The sequence below is a fragment of the Harpia harpyja genome, unplaced genomic scaffold, assembly GCF_026419915.1.
Source record: "Harpia harpyja isolate bHarHar1 unplaced genomic scaffold, bHarHar1 primary haplotype scaffold_47a, whole genome shotgun sequence".
Lineage (NCBI taxonomy): Eukaryota > Metazoa > Chordata > Aves > Accipitriformes > Accipitridae > Harpia > Harpia harpyja.
In genome coordinates, this window is record NW_026293404.1 from 895,262 (window position 1) to 914,949 (window position 19,688).

A 19,688-nucleotide genomic window follows, 5' to 3' on the forward strand; every position below is an offset into this window, starting at 1 on the left:
CTGCTGCTTTCCCTCTCCCAGAGGCCACACTGAGGGCTCAGGTGTCCGTTGACTGCATCTGGCTGAGGTGTGCCAGGTGGACTGTCTCTGGCTGTGTTCTCCTGGTGGCGGGTGGATGCTTGCTGCCTTTGGCGAGGAGCTGCTGCGGCTGAAGCCAAAGAGATCAGAAGAAGGTGAAGCAGCTGGAGAATGAGGACGGCTGGCCCTCTGTCTCTCTCCAGCTGCAAGCAAGAGGGCAGACCTCTGCGGGGGAGGAGGGATCCCTCTGCGTAGTCCTCGGCAGACCAGATCACCAACGTGCACCGTGGGCTCTGTATATGCAATGGCAAATATAGGGCGGCCCCGTAGTGGGTGGCTGTGTATCTAGGAAGCCTCACGCTGTCAGACACTAACGCGTTCTCTTAGGTGGAGGACAGGCAAGTGACTGGAGCTGCAGAAGGGGAAGGCAGGAAAGGACACACAGACAGAGAAGGAAGTGCCAGAACTGTAAAGTTTGCCTGGTAATGCAGAGAGTCAGCGCTCCGGTGAGTCCCAGGCCCTTGGGGCCATGTCACCCCTCTTCTGCGCCCCTCAGTACTTCCCTGCCCCCTCCCCTTTCTCTCTGTGTAATTTTTTTCTCACTTCCCCTGTACCTCTTCCCCTATCTCTATTTTTGTGTCCTGCTCCCTGTCCCTCTCTTTTCTCCAGGTCCCTCTTTCTCTTTTGCTCTCCTTGTCCCTTTTGGTTCCTTGCTGTCCCTCTCTCCTCCTCCCTGCCCCTCTGGTTTTTTCTTCCTCTCTCTCTGCCCTGCAGCCCGTTGCTGTTGTTGTCTTCTCTGACTCTTTGTCCAGATCTGCATCGCGCTCTGATTTTCACAGTCTCTCTGGCCTGTTCCTTGTCCTTTGTCTCTCTCTGCTAGTATGTCCCGCTCCGTGTCCTTATCCGCCTGCCCCACCCCCCCGTCCTTCTGCTTCTCTTTCTTTCTCTCTGTCGCTCTGTCCTGCTCATCCCTGTCTTTTTTCATTCTCTATGCCACTGCCCCTGTCCTTCTTCCTGTCCATCTCTTATCTCTCTGTCCCTCTCTGCTGCTCCCTGACACTTTGGGGTTTTTTCCCTTCTTCCACCTCCCTGCAGGGCTCCTGATACTGCTTTTGCTTTCTCCATCCTTCCGTGCTGCTCACCGTCCCTGTCTTTCTCTTTGTCGTCATTCTTGTCTGGCGCTCTGGCCTGCTCCCTGCCCCAGTGTTTCTCACTATATCCTTCTGTCCTGCTCCCTGCCCCTATTCCTTTTTGCTCCCTCTCCATCTTGCTGCCCACCCCAGGCTTTTTTTGCAATCTCTATCCTGCCCCCAGTCCTTATTTTTCTTTCTCTCTCCTGCCCCCTCTCCCTCTTTCTGCCTCTCTTCCTCTTTCCCTGCTGCTTCTTTTTCCATCTCTGTCCAGACCGCTGTCCCTTTTTTTGCTCTTGCTGTCCCTCTGTCCTTTTTCTTGTCCCCATCTTTTCTGTCTTTCTGTCCTGTTCCCTGGCCCATCCTTTCTCACTATATCCCCCTGTCTGTCCCTTCTTTCCCCTCTCTCTTGCGCAGTATTTTTCTTTTCTCCATCTCTCTGTCCTGCTGCCCATCACGGTTGGTTTTTCCTCCCGTGCTGTCCTGCTCCCTGTTCCTTTTTTCTGTCCCTGTCACTCTGGCCTGCCCCCTTTGTCTATTTCTTACTTCCTCCATCTCAGTCCTGCAGCACATCGCTAGTTGTTGCCTCTTCCACCCCTTTGTCCTGCTCCCCGCCCCTGTCCTTGTCTCTCTTTCCTTTTGTTCTGCCGCCCATCTTTTCCCCCTTCTGCTCCATCTCTCTGTCCTGCTCCCTACTCCTCTCATTCTCTCTCTGGTTCTCTGTTCTTCTCCCCGAGTCTTCCCCCTGTCCTCTACCTTTGTGTCCTGCTCCCTCTTCAGGTTTTGCCCTCTCTTAGTCACTCTCTCCTGCTCCCTGTCACTGTTATTTCTCTCTCCATCTCTGTCCTGCTGCCCAACCCCGGCTTTTTTGCCTCCCTGTCCTGCTCCCTGTCTCTTTTTTTTTGCCTCTCTTTCTCTTTGTCCTTCCTCCCTGTCCCTTTTTTCTCTCTCTGTATCGCCTTGTCCTGCTCCCTGTCCCTGTCTTCTTTCTCTGATGATCCATGTACTTACTGCTCCCTGTTACCGTCTTGCCCTGTCCCCCCCCTTCTTCTTGTCTTTTTCTTCTCTCTATCCCTCTGTCCCTGCTGCTTCTCTCTCCACCTCTGTCCTGCTCCCTGCCCCCATCTTTTCTGTCTTTATTTCTCTGTCCTGCTGCCTGTCCCATCGTTTCTTGCTATACACCGCTGTCCGGCTGGCTCTCCCTTTAATTTGTCCTCTCTTCCTCTTTCCTGCTTCTCAGCCCTCTTGTCCTCTTCCTCTGTCTCTGTCCTCCAGCCCCTTGCTCTTTTCCCCCCCTTCTCGGTCTCTTTGTCCAAATCTGACCCTCTCTTTATTTCTCAGTCCCTTTGTCTTTCTCCCTGTCCTTCGTTTTCTCTCTCCGTCTGTACGTCCTACTCCCTGTCCCTGTCTGTCTCCCCTTCCTTCTCCCTCTTTCTGTCCCCATCTCTCTGTCCTGCTCCTCACCCCTACTTTGTCTTCCTCCTCCTCTCTGCAGGGCACCTCGTCCCTGTTTGACTTCTCCATCTCTCTAGCCTTTCTTTCTCGGCTCCTCAGTCTTCTCCCTCATCTTAGTGTTCTCCTTCTAGTCCTCTGTCCTCCCCATCAGCTTAAACTGAATGACCAGGTGTCCCTGTGCTCGGGTATTTCCTTAGCATTGCCCTAGGGAAGATCTGTGGTTTTAGGGCTAGGGATCATTAGGAGCTGGTCTCCTTGTGTAGGTGGCAGAGCTAGGTGTAGTTAAAGCAGAGGTTGTTCTCAGCTGGTGCTCTCTGCCTCTTGCTCAAACAGCAGGCTGCGGGCCTTCACTTGAAGGAAGGTTTCTTGTTCTGCGCTTCTTGCTCCTCAGGATGCTGCACAGGAGTTGGTGGCAAGTAAAAGCACTTGCAGTTGGCTTTTTTATGCAGTCTTCCTGTGGAGCTCTTGGTCTTGACCGATTTCTGGGAAGCAAGACCTGAGTGCCTGTGTGCTCCTAGATGCTGTGCTGCCTCCGCAGATAGGTCCGCCCTCCTCCACTGCTGCTTCTTCATTCAGTCAGCGGCGAGGCCGGCAGACGCAACGGTAAGTCGGCGGCTAAGCGCTAGATTGAGGCGGACTGGGAGGTTCCCGAGGCCCAGGAGTGCTGGGGAAGAGCGGAGGGACCCGTCCAGAGCCGGCGGCTCTGGCGAGAGAGGCTGACGCGGCGTGGGCGTTGCCATGGGCAACCGCGGGAGATTTGAACGGCCCTAAGGAGCGCCAGCGACCAGGAGCATGGCGAACAGGGCGTGGCGCATCAGAAAGGGCGTGGCGCGGCAGTTCGCACAGGCAGGGAGTGCAGGTAGGGCGCAGCCCCCTTCTTCCCAGCTCGAGAAGGCTACTCAAGTGGTGGGTGTCGGCCCAGAGGGAGACCCAGGTATGGTTGCCACTCAGGTGAAAGCCATTGCTAAGAAAAATGTGGCGACGCAGACAGAGCTCCCATGTAAACATGCAGCTGTCCAGGTCTCTGGCTGCAGGGAGTGCCTGAGTCTATCGCTGATGTCAGAGGTCAGCAGGGACACCTTTTGTGTGAGGTGTGACCAGGTGGATGATCTACTCAGCCTGGTGGCAGAGCTGAAGGAGGAAGTGGAAAGGTTGAGGAGTATCAGGGAGCGTGAGAGGGAGATAGATTGGTGGGCCCACACCCTACCATCCCTGAGGCAGAGGCAGCAGATGGAGGCTCCACAAGAAGCGGAGGTTCCCCTGCCCTCCTGCCACCAGGCAGGAGGGGACCTAAGAGATGGAGGGGAATGGAGCCAGGTCCCTGCTCGGGGAGGCAGGCGAATCCGCTCCTGGTCTCCTTCACCTTCCCCCATGCCCCTACACAACAGGTATGGGGCTCTGGAACTTGAGGACCAGGCCAGTGAAGATCAGGGTGTAGATGAAGCCCTATCCAGGGAGGTGCCTAGGCCCAGTCAGGCAGCCCCACGCATTCTCACAGCCTCTGAAAAAAGAAAAAGGAGGGTAATTGTCGTAGGCGATTCTCTTTTGAGGGGGACAGAGGGCCCAATATGCAGACCTGACCCATCGCACAGGGAAGTCTGCTGCCTCCCTGGGGCCCGGGTAAAAGACATTACCAGGAAACTCCCTGGTCTGGTTCGGACCTCTGATTATTACCCATTGCTGGTTGTGCAGGTTGGCAGTGATGAGATTGCAGAGAGAAATCCAAAGGCAATCAAAAGGGACTTCAGGGCACTGGGACGATTAGTGGAAGGATCGGGAGCACAGGTAGTGTTTTCCTCAATCCCTTCAGTGGCAGGGAAATACACTGAAAGGAACAGGAAAAGACACCTGGTTAATACGTGGCTCAGAGGCTGGTGCCATCGGTGGAATTTTGGATTTTTTGATCATGGGGAGGTTTACACAGCACCGGTCTTGCTAGCGACAGATGGTGTCCAGCTATCTCAAAGGAGTAAAAGAATCCTTGCTCGTGAGATGGCGGGGCTCATAGAAAGAGCTTTAAACTAGGTTCGAAGGGGGTAAGGGATAAAACTAGGTGCACCAGAGATGAGCCTGGGGGCAGCATGCCGATGTTAGGGGTGGATTCGATAACCCAACTCAAATGCATCTATGCCAATGCACGCAGCATGGGCAATAAACAGGAGGAGCTGGAAGCCATCGTGCAGCAGGATAGATATGACTTAGTCGCCATCATGGAAACATGGTGGGACGACTCCCATGACTGGAGTGCTGCAACGGATGGCTACAAGCTCTTCAGAAGGGATAGACAAGGTAGAAGAGGTGGTGGGGTGGCTTTCTATGTTAGGGAATGTTTTGACTGTACAGAGCTACACGATTCTGATGACAAGGTGGAGTGCTTATGGGTGAGGATGAGAGGGAAGGCCAATAAGGCAGATATTGTGCTGGGAGTCTGTTATAGACCACCCGACCAGGTTGAAGAGACGGATGAATCGTTCTACAAGCGGCTGGCAGTAGTCTCAGAATCGTGTGCCCTTGTTCTCGTGGGGGACTTTAACTTTCCAGACATCTGCTGGAAATACAACACAGCAGTGAGTAAACAATCTAGGAGGTTCCTGGAGTGTGTGGAAGATAACTTCCTGACACAGCTGGTGGGTGAGCCAACCAGGGGAGGAGCCTTGCTAGATCTGTTGTTTACGAACAGGGAAGGACTGGTGGGAGGTGTGATGGTCGGAGGCCGTCTTGGGCTTAGCGACCGTGAAATGATAGAATTCTCAATTCTTGGTGAGGTAAGGAAGGTGTTCAGCAAAACCACCACTATGGACTTGCGGAGGGCTAACTTTGGCCTCTTCAAGGCACTGGTTGAGAGAGTCCCTTGGGAGACGGTCCTGAAGGGCAAAGGGGTCCAGGAGGGATGGACATTCTTTAAGAAGGAAATCTTAATGGCTCAGGACCAGGCTATTCCCATGTGCCGCAGGTCGAACCGCCGAGGAAAACGACCGGCCTGGCTGAACGGGGAGCTTTTGCTAGGACTCAAGAAAAAAAGGAGAGTTTATCATCTCTGGAGGAAAGGGCGGGCAACTTGGGAGGAGTACAGGGATCTTGTTAGATCATACAGAGAGAAAATTAGAAAGGCAGAAGCTCAGCTAGAACTAAATCTGGCCACTATCGTAAGGGACAACAAAAAATGTTTTTACAAATATGTTAACAGTAGAAAGAATCCCAAGGAGAATATCTTCCCTTTAATGGATACAGAAGGGAATGTAGCAACCAGTGATGAGGAAAAGGCCGAGGTACTTAATGCCTTCTTTGCCTCAGTCTTTAATAGTGAGTCCAGTCATCCTCAGGGTACTCCACCCCGTGAGCTGGAAGGTAAGGATGAAGAGCATGACATACCCCCCTTAATCCAGGAGGAAATAGTTAGGGACCTACTACGCCATCTGGACACTCACAAATCTATGGGACCTGATGGGATCCATCCAAGAGTACTGAGGGAACTGGCAGAGGTCCTTGCCAAGCCACTCCCTATCATCTGTCAGCGTTCCTGGTCAACAGGGGAGGTCCCAGGGGACTGGAGGCTTGCCAGTGTGACTCCCATTTACAAGAAGGGTCGGAGGGAGGATCCGGGGAACTACAGGCCTGTCAGCCTGACCTCGGTACCGGGGAAGATTATGGAATGGTTTGTCTGGAGAGCACTCTCATGGCAAGTCCAGGATAAGAAGGGGATCAGGCCCACTCAGCATGGGTTTACGAAAGGCAGGTCTTGCTTGACCAACCTGATCTCCTTCTATGACCAGGTGACCCGCCTAGTGGATGAGGGAAAGGCTGTCGATGTTATTTTCCTAGACTTCAGCAAGGCCTTTGACACTGTCTCTCATGGCACACTCCTTGAGAAGCTGGCATCTCGTGGCCTGGATAAGTGGGTCTTTTTCACTGGGTGAAAAACTGGCTGGATGGCCGAGCCCAGAGGGTTGTGGTGAATGGGGTGAAATCCAGCTGGCGGCGGGTCACAAGTGGTGTTCCCCAGGGCTCGGTGTTGGGCCCTGTTCTGTTTAATATCTTTATCGATGATTTGGATGAGGGGATTGAGTGCACCCTCAGCAAGTTTGCAGACAACACCAGGTTGGGAGGCAGGGTCGATCTGCTTGAGGGTAGGGAGGCTCTACAGAGAGATCTGGACAGGCTGGATCGATGGGCTGAGGCCAATCGTATGAAGTTCAACAAGGCCAAGTGCTGGGTCCTGCACTTCGGTCACAGCAACCCCATGCAGCGCTACAGGCTTGGGGAAGAGCGGCTGGAAAGGTGCCCGGCAGAGAAAGACCCGGGGGTGCTGGTTGACAGCCGGCTGAGTATGAGCCAGCAGTGTGCCCAGGTGGCCAAGAAGGCCAACGGCATCCTGGCCTGTATCAGAAATAGTGTGGCCAGCAGAAGCAGGGAGGTGATTGTTCCCCTGTACTCGGCACTGGTGAGGCCGCACCTCGAGTACTGTGTTCAGTTTTGGGCCCCTCACTACAGGAAAGACATTGAGTTGCTGGAGCGTGTCCAGAGAAGGGCAACCAAGTTGGTGAGGGGCCTGGAGCACAAGTCTTATGAGGAGGGGCTGAGGGACCTGGGGCTGTTTAGTCTAGAAAAGGGGAGGCTGAGGGGAGACCTTATCACTCTCTACAACTACCTGAAGGGGGGTTGTAGTGAGGTGGGTGTTGGTCTCTTCTGTCAGGTGGCTGGAGATAGGACAAGAGGAAATGGCCTCAAGTTGAGGCAAGGGAGATTTGGGTTAGATATTAGGAAAAATTTTTTTACTGAGAGGATTGTCAAACATTGGAATAGGCTGCCCAGGGAAGTGGTCGAGTCACCATCCCTGGAGGTATTCAAAAAGCGAGTGGACAGCGTACTTCAGGACATGGTTTAGTGGGCATGGTTGATGGTTGGACTCGATGATCTTGAAGGTCTTTTCCAACCTAAATGATTCTATAATTCTATGATTCTTCCACACTCGTGTAGAACCAGGAGATGCCATAGTGTGCCGATTCAGTAATGCCCTGGCAGCGGGGCTGTGCTGGGGAGGCCTGGCGGAGGGGGTGGCCCGACAGGGCTGTGAGGTCACAGAGCCCCGCTTTGACATGCTGTGCTGCGCCAGCTGCGGGCAACACTGTGGCAGCAGCGGCAGCAGCGGCAACAGCATGGCGCGAGCCTGGGGGGCCGTGGTCCTCGCCTGCCTCCTCCTGCTGGCCCTGCAAGCCTGGGACGCCCAGGCTGCTCCAAGGCGAGCGCAGGGAGCAGGTAGGCAGGCGGGCAGGGGGCCAGCACCCAGCTCCGAGCAGGGCAGCGTGGCATCCACCGCACCTCAGCGGGGCAGCAGTGGGGCCGGGGCTAGGGCTGGGTCTGGGAGAGCAGCTGGGCCAGGCTGAGCGAGCCAGGCAGACACCCTGTGGGGAGGCATAGAGGGGCTGCAGCTGCTTCGGGGGCGTTTTCTGGGCGAGCAGGGGAGCTGGGAGCGGCGGTGCGGGGTAAGAAACCCGGCGCTGAGTCCCTGCGGGGCCCTCTCTGCCGCCCGGCCCAGTCTGCCCCCAGTATGTGTGTTGGGCCGGGGGTGGCGAGTAAGTGGTGCTGCAGGAGCCAGGCGACAGCCCGTGGCAGCGCTTCTCCCCGGGCTGGCTGCAGCCGTGCCCAGGGCCGTGGGTCTGGCCTTCAGCCTCGGGGACGTCCCGGAGGGGCGTGCTCAGGACTCATCCGCTCGGGAAAATGGGAGCATTTCTGCTCTAGTCCTGCAGCCCTGCTCCCCTTGGATGACCCGCAGGTCCCCAGCCCGGAGGAACACGCGGGGTTAGCGCTGGCGCAGCCTTTCACAGGCTCTCGTCCCCAAGAAGCGTGGGCGATCGCTTTTTCCTCCAGTTCGTTGGTGTTGGCTTCCTCAGCCACTTTAACAGAGTGATTGGATGGAATTTGTTACAACGAAATCTGTGACTTAAGGATTCAAAAATGGCAAGGATTGCCCGAAACTTGCAGCAGGGTTGCACACAGGTGGAGGTTAAATCAAACCACACATGCGCACAGACGGAGAAGACGGTTCTGAACCACACACAGACAGGCGAAATAGTTCCGAACCAAATCACACAGAGACAGGCAAATAGTTCCGAACCAAACTCCAAATGCACACGCACAGATACAACAGTTCTGAACCAAATTTTATGCCGCCCCCCCCCCCCCCACACACAGAGGTTAACCTATGATTAAAATTTCCCTTTCATGAGTTTCATGAATTACTCGCTTTTATGTACCGGCATTCGTCAACGGATGGTCAGTAAAGCTCGCGCAATCAGGCCCTTAAGTCCTCGCAAAACCGTCGACAGACAACAATCTTTCAATCCTCGCAAAATCTACCCTGGGTGGCGTCCCAGCTCAGGGGAGGTGCTGGGTCACACAGCCTGCTGCAGTCCCAGAGAGCTCCAAAGGTCTCGTCTTGGATCGCTGTTTATAGGGTCTCGAGATGATTGGCTTTGGTCATTATTTTACCTTCTGGCCACAGTTTGTGCTGAGTCATTCTGATACATAGTTCGGGCAGCAGATGGGCCAGGGGTGGCCAGGGGCTGCCTGGTGCCCTAAAGGCGCTGCACTTACAACCAAGATAACAGCACAATAGGGGGTTTTCCCAAAGCATGCATGGTTTATCCTGAGATCTCAGAGTGGCTCAGGGGGCTGCACCACCACACCTGTGTTTGATTACCTGTTTGGTTCCCGCAGTCCATGTTGATCAAGATGCTCAGTGGAATCCTGTTCCTGAGGTTGGGGGGAATCCCAGAGGTAAGAAGTATTCAGTCTTCATTTGTTATTGGCCTTTTGTATTTTTTAATATTTGGTTTGTTATTTGTTAATGTTTTGTTGTGGTAGTTCAGCCTTCCAATGGCCAGCAGGCTCTTCTCTGTAAGAATCGCGAATGATCATTTTTTCCTCTGGGGCTACATGCTCCCACTTTAGTGTGGGCTTCCTTTTGTGTGTGTGAGAGGTCTGGTGAGAAGGCCCTGAGAGGCCGTATGTTTGTCCATCTGGTCCTTGAGGGGTGTTGCACATGGGCTGGAGACAGAGGTTTGAAAGCTGCCGGTCCCAGCCAGGTCCCTCTGCAGCTTTGGACGTCTCAGCCCGCATCTGGGTCCCGTGTTGTTGCCTGACCCCCTTCCAGTCACTGCGGGTCACTAAGGAAGAGGTAGATCACAACATGCGATGGGAACGTTTTTCATCTCTGCTTGGTTACAGCTGTCCGTGGAGACAGGGGTTACTTGACTTCTCAACTTGAGCCTGTCCGTGAGCCTTGGGGCGATCCCACAGGTAAGGCCCTTCAGTGAATGAGCATTTACATTTTAATTTTCTGTTCCTGTGAAATTTAGCTTACTACTTTCTTGGCTGATGCTCAGGCACGCAGAAGAGCAGAGAGGGAAATGGGTCTGGCTCAGTGATGTGCCCCGGGGCGCTCTGCCTTGCTAAACTGTCTTTGCCAGCCTCTCCGCCCCTGCACTGCTTCTGGGGCTGGCCGCAAAGCCAGCGGGCACGTCGGGGTTGAGCTTGGAGCTGGTGTGAGCTCCAGGGAGTCCTTTCTCCCGACAGTTCCATGCCTGGTTAGTGGCCACTGCAGGCACCCGATAAATGTTTGCAAGATGCTCCTGAGTGGAAGGGAGAGAGGAGTGCTCTGGAGTAATCCTGTGTTTGAATTGCATTCACTGTCATTCAGATCTGAAGAAGTATGTTGAAGTATTTCACGGGAGCTGCTCTGTCCTATGTTCATTTACAGATGTGGCTGCAGGCGATGGTTATCCAGCTTCCTGGCTGGGTTTCAGGGCTGACCCACAGGCAGGTCGCATGGGTACGTCATGGCTTTTCACTTCTTTGAGAGCTGCCAGCTCAAAGTCCGAATGTCAGCCAGGTGCCTCTGCAGGTGTGAGAATACAGACCTGCATGTGCATGCCGTGACATTACGTGATCCCCTTGCATGTTCTGCTACTCAGTTATGACGATGTAGGTCAGAACACGTGATGGTAACTTCTCGTGGGTGTTTGGTTGCAGATGTGGCCAGACGGAGGGCTTTTCCAGCTCCTTGGCTGAATCCTGGGCTGAATCCCAGCTGGCATCCCAGGGGTGAGTAGTCAGTCTTTATTGACTTGACAGAATAAGCGCTCATTTTCAATATTTTATTCATGTGACATTTACCTTCATACTTCCTGTTAATGTCCTCAAAGACAAAAGTATAAAGCTAAAATAGGGAACTATTCCCAAAAGATATCTGCAGTTCCAAAGGAAATCCTGAAAGACTTGGAGAAAGCAGCACCTGGTTAATGTATTTCACTCTGTTAACCGTACAGCTTGGGAAGCTGAGGTTTTAGATTCATGTGTGGACGTGCTGTAGCCTGCACAGCAGGAAGGGATCAGTCAGAACCTCGCTGCAGTGGCACTCGATTTCATGCCTTGCCTGGGCTGATGAACCACAGAGATGGTCCAGCACAGTGTCTGCTACCCGTTGTGGTTCTGGCTGAGTCCCAGAGGCAGCTGCTGCCCCAGTTGTACCATTACTGGTCAGAGCTGCTTTGTGCAGATGCTGGTATCCAGATGTCAGGAACCAGTGTGTGCTGAATTTCTGTTCAGCTCATGCACAGCCCAGTTTGCGGCTGGGCAAGTTCAAGGCAGGAATGACGTCCCAAGAAATCTTGGCTGCCCTTTCCTAATGTTGGAAGTCAGGTGCAGATGCTGATTCTGCAGGCATTTGTTTGTGATTGACGTTCAGCCTGCAGACTGATAGCTGTGGTAGGATGAGTGTGACTGTTGGTGCTGCTCCCGGAGCGTGTGAGGCACGTGCGGAGGAGCTAATTGCTCATGAGCCATGAGGGGGCCAGCACCCTGCCAGTCGCTGGAGAGGAGAGGGCCCTTGGCTTGTGGAGACGATGCGCAAGCAGCTTTCGGTCGCTGGGATCAGCAGGCTTTGCCTGGGCTGCAGGCAGGATCGATCCTCCGGCCGGGTTTGGAGCAGCCCGGGCTTCACAGCCTGGTCCAGCCCCTTTGCTCTCCCTGATGTCTGAGGACTCTCGGTGACACCTTGGGGTCAGGGGCGGGTCGCAGCCGGACACCCAGCTTGAGGCCGGACACCTCACTTGAAGGCGGCCTTAAGTGGATCGTTCAGTTAATTCAGTCTTGGGTGGTTTAGCTCTCCATTTCTAGTTGTGTTTCAGAAAACTTGGCTGTGGTTTCCTCTTGTTTTGGGGGACTTCACTGCCGCTTGTGAAAGTGCCCAGAACATGGTTGCAAGAGCTTGGGGTTCAGTCCACCGTGTGTGTCTGTTCCCCTTCCCGTGTGCTGGAGTTGGCATGGTGGGATGTGCTTCTCAGAAGGCCTCTTTCCCCAGCTGAGCTGGCTGCGGCTTTTTCCCATCCTCTTTGAAGGAAGCAATTTAGCATCATCTTGCAGTTTGCCAAAAATGCAGTACATGTAATGTGAACAAGAAGATCACACGTGCAATTTCCCGTTTCCCAGCAGGTCAGGTTTTGCTGTCTGTATTGGTAGAGTGAAAAGTGTCATGTGCTTAATTTTTTCGCTGTGAACGTCACATTCTTTGGACTAGATGCACTCCCAAAAGCCCAGGCTTTGTTTCTAAGCTTTATTAATGTATTTGGGGAGTATTGCCTCGTGAAGGTATCGTCTTCCTGATGAGGAATGGTTGCCTCTAATTGTCCCGCTTGCTTTCTACAGAGACCAACCGTAAGACTGTGCAGAAGGAGGCCTTTCAGAAGGGAAGCAGGCACACCGTGCCAGTCTCCGATGAAGAAAGAGAGGCAATGCAAGAGACTGGCATGCCAGGTAATTGCTGTCCCGTGGTCATCCGGTGTCACCAGTCAGAATCCCTGTGTGCCTGCAGGCTCTTCCCCCGGAGCCCGCTCTTGCACGTCATGTCAGCAGCCAAACCTGGAAGTGTTAGTGCAGAGAAGGTGTTGTCAAAGAAGCCAGGAGTGGCTCTCTGAGGATGACTGTCGTCTCTGGTGTGTGGAGGTTATTGCCAGCAGCGTGCCAGAGAGATGCTGTTAGACCTCTCTGGACGTGGTTAGAGATTGCTCACCTCCTGCCACACCCAGTTCCCAGGAATTTAGGAACTTTGCCCTTTTGGGCATGAGGCCATTTGAGGGCTACAACCCAGCCCTGCGCCACGCTCTCCCGGGGCAAGCCTTCCCCGCAGCGTGTGCATCGGGGCCGGGGGTGACAAGCAGGTGGCACTGCAGGAGCAAGGCAATAGCCCGTGGGCTGGCTCCCATCTTTCAGGCTCTGGGACGTCCTGAAGGGGAGTGCTCAGGAGATGTCCGCTTGGGAAAACAGGAGCATTTCTGCTCTACCCCCGCAGTGCCGTTCGTTGGTTGAACTGCAGGTCCCCAGCACACAGCCCTGGCCTGCAGCCCGGAGGAACAGACAGGTAGTGCTGGTGCAACTGCTCACTGGCACGTGGGCTCTTCTCCCCGAGAAGTTTAAGCAATCCTTCTTGTCCTCTGGCGCTAAGACACCAGAGCCAGAGGCACCAACCACTGAAAAACAAATCTCTTGGGCATGTGAAGCACACTGTGAGACTATCCATAGCGCAGAGCACAGTAACGTGTGGCGTTGTCTTTTCTCCTGCAGGGGCAGATGCTGGGAGAAGGTCTGAGGCTGCTGGTCACGAATTGCTGCACAAGTACTATATCCCAGTGACTGCAGTAGCCTTGGCTGTGGTGCTGTCTGGGCTAGTTGGATCTTGCATAGTCATTTCACGGCTGAGGAAGAGAGACCCGTGAGTTGGCTTTTCCCCAGAGTTAGTTATTGCTGCAGTTGGCAATGGGGTATTTGCAGTTAGAGTATCCTGGAGTGCCAAGGCAGCTGCTGGCAGTACTCTGCTGGGGTTTCTGCTGTAAGATTTTTTTTACCTGGCCTCTTAATTCCTATCAATGAGTAGTCTTTTCTGAAACCCATTTCTACAGAAGGAGCCAGGGAGATGAAGCAGCACTGGGACAAGCTGATACTGACTCTGCCTGGAAAAGTGAAGATCCAACTAGAGATAAAGGCAAAGCAGAGTCAGGAGCAGGAACAAGAAAAGTTGAGGTTGCTCAAGAAAATGGGACTTTCAACAACAGCTCCAGCCCATCACCGTGGCCTTTTGTGGCAGAGCTCACGCAGCTGTACAGGAGCGCAAGCGCAGACCCCTCACCTCTGCCCGCTTGTCCCAGCTGCTCTTTCACCAACGATACCTCTTCAGTGGACAATTTGATTTCTCTCGACTCACCTCAGCCTAACCCCTTCTGGTGTCCCTGTCACCAGTTCCAACAGGGATACTGTACCTCAGAAGATGAGTCTTTTTTAGAGTAAATAAAAAATACATTTTGGCCAAAAGCAGTGCGTCCTTGGCTGTTTTGGCCGTTTCCGTCGGGGTATAACGCACAGAGCTGGGACCAGCGCTGGATCTGTGAGAGAAGCTGTCAGAGACCTGCGCTCCAGTGAGGGACCCCTTTGTCCCAGCATCAGCCTGGTTTCCCAGCTGGGGCTGTCAAGAAGGCTTTCACCCACCAGAATGGGGACGTGCTGGTGGGACGTGAGGTGCGAAGGGTTGTCCTTGAACTGACTGGGGATGCTGCCCTGAATGCGGATGGACTGGGCAGAGAGGGAAGGGGGTGCTGGAAAGGATGGCCGACCAGTGCTGAGCACATCAAGGAGGGCTGACGGGGTGGCAGAGGCTGCGGGGCTGGAGCAGTGTTCCCCACCCCAGACCCTGGAGATGATAAATGAGCGGAAAGCTGGAGTGGGGCTGGGTGGGAGAAGGAGCGGAAGGAATGTGATATTGGTAAGCAGGCTGGCATTAAAAATGGAACAGAGTATAACGAAATATTAATAATACTGTAAAAAGAAATGGGTTAAGCTTTGCAGACTGCCAGCAAAGGGGAGGAACACCTTTGGAGTACATCTAAAGTCACGCTGGCCAAATACAGCAGATCCCGTTAAGGCTGACGTGGAGACCTGACTCGCGAGGGTCTTCTCGGAGCATGTCAGATGACGCAAAGGACGGACCTCAAACCCAGTCTTATCACAATTCCGCTCTGCAGTTGCGACTGAATGGTACAGCAGCCAGGCAGAACATCGTTCTAGGCTGCCTTGCTGGGCAGTACGAGCACCTCCTCCCAGCGCTCCTCCCCCTGTGCAGAGCACCCCATGGCCAGCCCCGGGGAAGCCCACCACGCCGGGATGTATGATTTTTTTCAAAAGAATCCAGGTACTGAGCAGTCTTGCAGGGAGCCATAAGTGGGAGACAAGTCCTGAAAACTGGGGGTGTGCAAGCGGTGCCCATGCTGGAGAAAAGGCAAAGGGGGAGAGCGAGGTTCAGGTGTCTCCTGAGAGGGCCTGACTCTGTCCCCTCGGGGTGTGGGTGCTGGGCTGGGGGGGGAGAGCTGCGGGTGGCACTCCCTGATGCAGGGATGGTTTTTGTCGGTGCGGCTCAAAGGAGCGATTGGTCAAAGAGCTGCGCTCCCCCACGTGCTCTCCATCTGGCCTCCTGAGTTCTGTTCAGTGGGACAGCTTGTCCCAACGGGTCAGCGAGAGCCTCCAGGCAGCAGCACTAGCGAGCCTCGGAGAGTGAACGTGGGCGAGCGCAAAAGAAATTGCGCGCAAACGTGAAGGGTGGCCGAGAAGGGGGAGCAAAGCCATGACACTGGGAAAACTGGATTACGGCCGTCCCAGAGTGTAAGCAAAGCTGAGAGGAGAAAGAGAGGCTCCAGAGTGCATTGATTTGCAATGGCTTTGCAAGGTTCCTTTGTTTCTGCTGAAACCAAGGAAATGTTGCAGCCCCAGGATGTTCACTCATTCGGAGATGCTAACAAAGTGAGAAAGAACATTTCCTGGCAATGTCAGACCTCCTGTGAGATCACCAGTAGCGCGCAGGACCCACTAACGTGCAGAATTGTTCCTCCGGGTGTGGATGGCAAGAGAAACGCAAATGCCGCAGACGCTAAGGATTTCCAGAAGTACTGCATAGAAGGTGCCATGGTGGTCTTGGGCTCCGTGCTGCTTGGCATGGTCTTGTGTTGCATGGTCCGTCTGTGGAGGAAGAGAAGACAGTGAGTTGTTGGGAGGGTTTTTTGCCAAACTTGTGTATTAGATGGCTGAGATGTATTAGACGGCTGAGATGTATTAGACATGAAGCATTTAGAGGTAAGGTATTCTGGAGTGCTGAGTTATTTACTGGCCAGACTTGACCGAGTCGGTTTCTGCTGTGTCATGTTTCAACTGACCTCTCAATTCATGGGCATTCTTTTCTGAAACGCCTTCTTCCTGTGGGAATTGTTAGTTAAAAGTGACCCTGCCTGGACAAGAGCAGACCCAGCGACAGACGTATGCAGAGCAAGGTCAGAAAGTAAAACCAGCAAGGGATGACATGGCCACAGAAAGTGAGACCTGCAAGAGTGCCATCTCCCTACCATGCCCAGCTTTGGTCCCCTCGGTCTGCAGGGTCAGGTCTCCTTCCCGGCACGTGTAGAGCAGCCCGGTCAGGATGGTCAGGGCCGAGAGGAGACGAGCCGTGGGCAGGCGAGCAGAGCCCCAGCCGAGGGGTGCGGGGCGTCCCGTTTTCTGCATGGAGCTCTCCGTGCCCACAGCTCCCACGTGCAGCCGGGTGCCCGCACCCCACAGTGCACCCAGCGCTGCCCCGCACCCTCGCACCCGCCCAGCACCACAGCCACACTGGGGCCTCACCAGACTCTTCTCTCCACAGGCGCCTCGCCGCAGCTTCAGGAGCCCGTATCACTTTGTATAAACTATGCATACCTTGCTGGAAGTGATCCAAGGTGAGACCATTGGAGCTCTCTGGGACTTCAGCGGGCTGTGTGACCCAGTGTCTCCACCTCAGCTGGGAAGCTTCTCAGGGTAGATTTTGTGAGGACTGAAGGATCGTCTTTTGATGATTTCATGAGGGCTTAAAGCCTTGAACAAGGATTTTGGCCCGAAAACGGGACTTTGGGCCCTACAAATGGGTCTTGGACACTCAAAATGAGGCCTTGGACATGAAGGAAACGGGGCTTTGAGCCCTAAGTAAGGCGTTTCTACCCTAACATGAGGGTTGGGACCCTAGCATGGAGTCTTCCAACCCTGGAATCAAGGATTTGGACCTGAAAATGAGTCTTTGGGACCTAAACCTGAGGCTTTGAGCCCTAAAATGGGGTTCTGGACCCTCCAAATGAGGGCTTGGACACTCCAGATGTGCCTTGGACCCTAAAAATGCCTGTCTGGACCCTAAAAAGAGGCTTTGGACCCTGAACATGAGACTATGCAAACTAAAACTAAGCCTTTGCACCCTGAAAATGAGAGGTTTGGAGCCTAAAATGAGCATTTGGTAGGCAGAATGAAGACTTGGACCCTAGAAATTCATATTTGGAGTCTATTGTTGCCGAAATCCGGAATAAATCTCCTTAACAGCAATGAGAAGTTAAGAAGCAGGCACTCCTTTATTGCAGCGCTGGGCACACGGGGGATCGCTCCACCTATCGTGTGCACCTGTCTTGTCTAACAATACAGTTAAATACACACCTGTTATACATATTCACTAGATTTCCAAGCAAAATGTTAATTCCTTTTCAATGATTGGTCTTTTAATCATACCACCTTATTAATATTCCTATGTTAAAACAATCATTGGTCAATTTCACTTAACTCTACGAGATGGGAAGGGTAAGGGGGTTTCCAAGCAGCAAACTGGTGTCCATGACGGTTTCCTTAGTTTTTGAAACAAAACATAGAAAGACCAGTATCTTCCTGGTGAGGTTTCTATGGTTTGCTTATTTCAAACTTAACAATACTAAGGTTCCTATAGTCACACATAACACAGTTCCTAAAGTTTCTAAGTTCCTATGACTACATTTCAAACTTAACACTCCCATACCTATGCTTCACAATTTTCTACTTCTTAATCAAACCAAACTCTTATATATATATAATTGGATTTTAATTTCTTTATCAGAATATTTTCAACATTCCCCCCTTTGAAAGTTTTGAAAATCATTTCAATACTTTCACTATCATTTTACTAATCACTTACTATATGGTGGAGGAAACTCTGAGATTGTTTGTCCATCTTGCTGTCTTGCAACAGCTTGGATGATCATGCGATTAAAAGAAGTTTTACGAGTAATTTGCCTTTTCAAAAAGTAATAAATCAAAATGATCATTACAAAAATTATCAACAAGGTTAATATTGTACTAATCAATGATTTGATCCAAGAACTCAGATTCTAACCTAATCCCTTAAAGATCTTGTCTATCCAACTCTCTTGCATATCTTGTTGCAACTCTTGAGTGTCTTTCTCAATTTTTCCCAATAATTCCAAATCATGTTCCACATCCTGAGTTACATTCGGAATGTGTATACAACAATGGTCTATTCTGTCTTTTAAATATCCACACACTCCGTGTTCTTTGAGTAAAAGCATATCTAAAGCCATTCTATTTTGCAGAGTCATTTTGGAAGTGGCCTGTAATTGTATATTTAGATCTCTAAATCCTTTTCTGGTCACATTGGCCCGTTTCTCTACTTGTCCTGTTAGTTGGTACAGCCAGTCTCGATTCCTATATATTGCCAAAGGGGTTAGTAGAGATTCTAGGGCTCAACTAATTCTAACTCCAGTGGAGGGTTCATTCCATTCATCATCTATTTCTGACCTTTTTGCCCGTTTCAATTTCAAATTTTCTAATGATCCTTTAAAAGGAGACTTTTTCCAAATTGGGCATAATGTTGGCATTCCCAAAGTGATTTGTTTTACCTTCCCATCAAGAGGCAGGTGGGTTGTCCAGGTTCCATCACTCATTGCCCAAACTAAGTGTCCTGGACTCTGAATAGTAGTTTTTCTGCAACTAAATATTGTTCCTCTTTTAGGTTTAAAGGTTTCAGTCAATTGAAGATCATTTTTAAGTCCTCTACACAAGCAGCCATACTTCACGGCTGCTGCTAAAGGTGGAATTCTTTGGATTGCCATGTCTTTAGTACTGTAATTGTATATTTTCTCACATTTCCACCACGGTACTGAATTTTCCTTTTCTCGTAATGTACTCCCTTTATCATTTACCGCTGGCCAAGTTGTAAAAATGGTTCCATCCTAAGTAAAACACCAAGGAGCTTTAGCCATATATTGGAATTGAGACAGTATAGTCATAGACCACACTGAGTCTCAACTAATTGTCCTTTCTAACATTGTCTGATTAGCCTTGTCACATTTCCATTCCATGATCATTCGAGTTGTATTTTTCTTAACTTGTTTATCATAAGTACAATATCCTACATTATGAAATCTCCCAACTTCAATAAAAACAGAATTTAATAATTTTTCACAATCTGCCCTGCTCCCTGGAGACTTCCATTGCTTCTTGATAATTGTCACTTGTTCTTGCCATCCAACTACTGGCCTTTGTTCACAGTGGGTAGTCACATTTCTATGTTCTAAATTAGTTAAATTCATTGTCAAAATTCCCCATGGAACGGATTCACCAACTGCCCTTGGTATTGGTAAACAGGCAGTAATTTGTGTCACATTCTGGAAATTAGCAAATCCCTTAATCAATCCTACCATCAAATTTTCTTCCTGAGTTTTCTTTGGGAGGTAAATTAATTGTTCAGTTTGTTTCTTATTTCTTGTCTTTTTCTTCAGTTCAATTTGTCCTGGTAGATACTTGCCTTTTCCTTTATCTCTCATCCAACTAATTTCTAATTTGTCAGGATCAAATTCTGGAATCTGAGTAAAGTTACATCCCAATCCCAGAATACCTCCATAGTTCACTGTTACTTGTTGTTCAGCCACAATCTCAGACCAGACCCCCACCAATATTATTTTCCAAATCAAAATGCATTTCCCCCAGATTTCAAAATTATATGGAAGATTAGGCATGCTTCAAAGTCAGTTTTAAGGTTCTAGGGTCTCTCTATATAACTTTCCAAGATGATGGAGCTTTCTTCACCCGAGTATAGTGGATCCATGCATCTGATTCAGCAATCTTGACAGCGGTGAAAGTAGTCAACAATACTTGAAAGGGTCCTTTCCAGCGTTCCTGAAGAGGTTCAAAAGTCCATGTCTTCACATA

General features: G+C 51.6%; 2 protein-coding genes across 2 annotated transcripts in view; one reads left to right on the forward strand and one right to left on the reverse strand.

Annotated features, from left to right (window-relative positions):
* The window catches only part of LOC128138481 (ubiquitin-associated protein 2-like), a 35,368-nt gene that overhangs the window by 5,765 nt on the left and 9,915 nt on the right, over positions 1 to 19,688 (reverse strand). The window lies entirely within an intron of this gene.
* LOC128138466 (uncharacterized) lies at positions 116 to 13,967 on the forward strand. The gene is made up of 9 exons (XM_052779717.1): positions 116 to 173; positions 7,581 to 7,859; positions 9,321 to 9,380; positions 9,831 to 9,902; positions 10,363 to 10,434; positions 10,635 to 10,706; positions 12,309 to 12,416; positions 13,224 to 13,371; positions 13,559 to 13,967. The coding sequence occupies exons 1-9, from the start codon at positions 116 to 118 to the stop codon at positions 13,941 to 13,943; spliced, it is 1,254 nt and encodes a 417-aa protein (XP_052635677.1). The 3' UTR covers positions 13,944 to 13,967.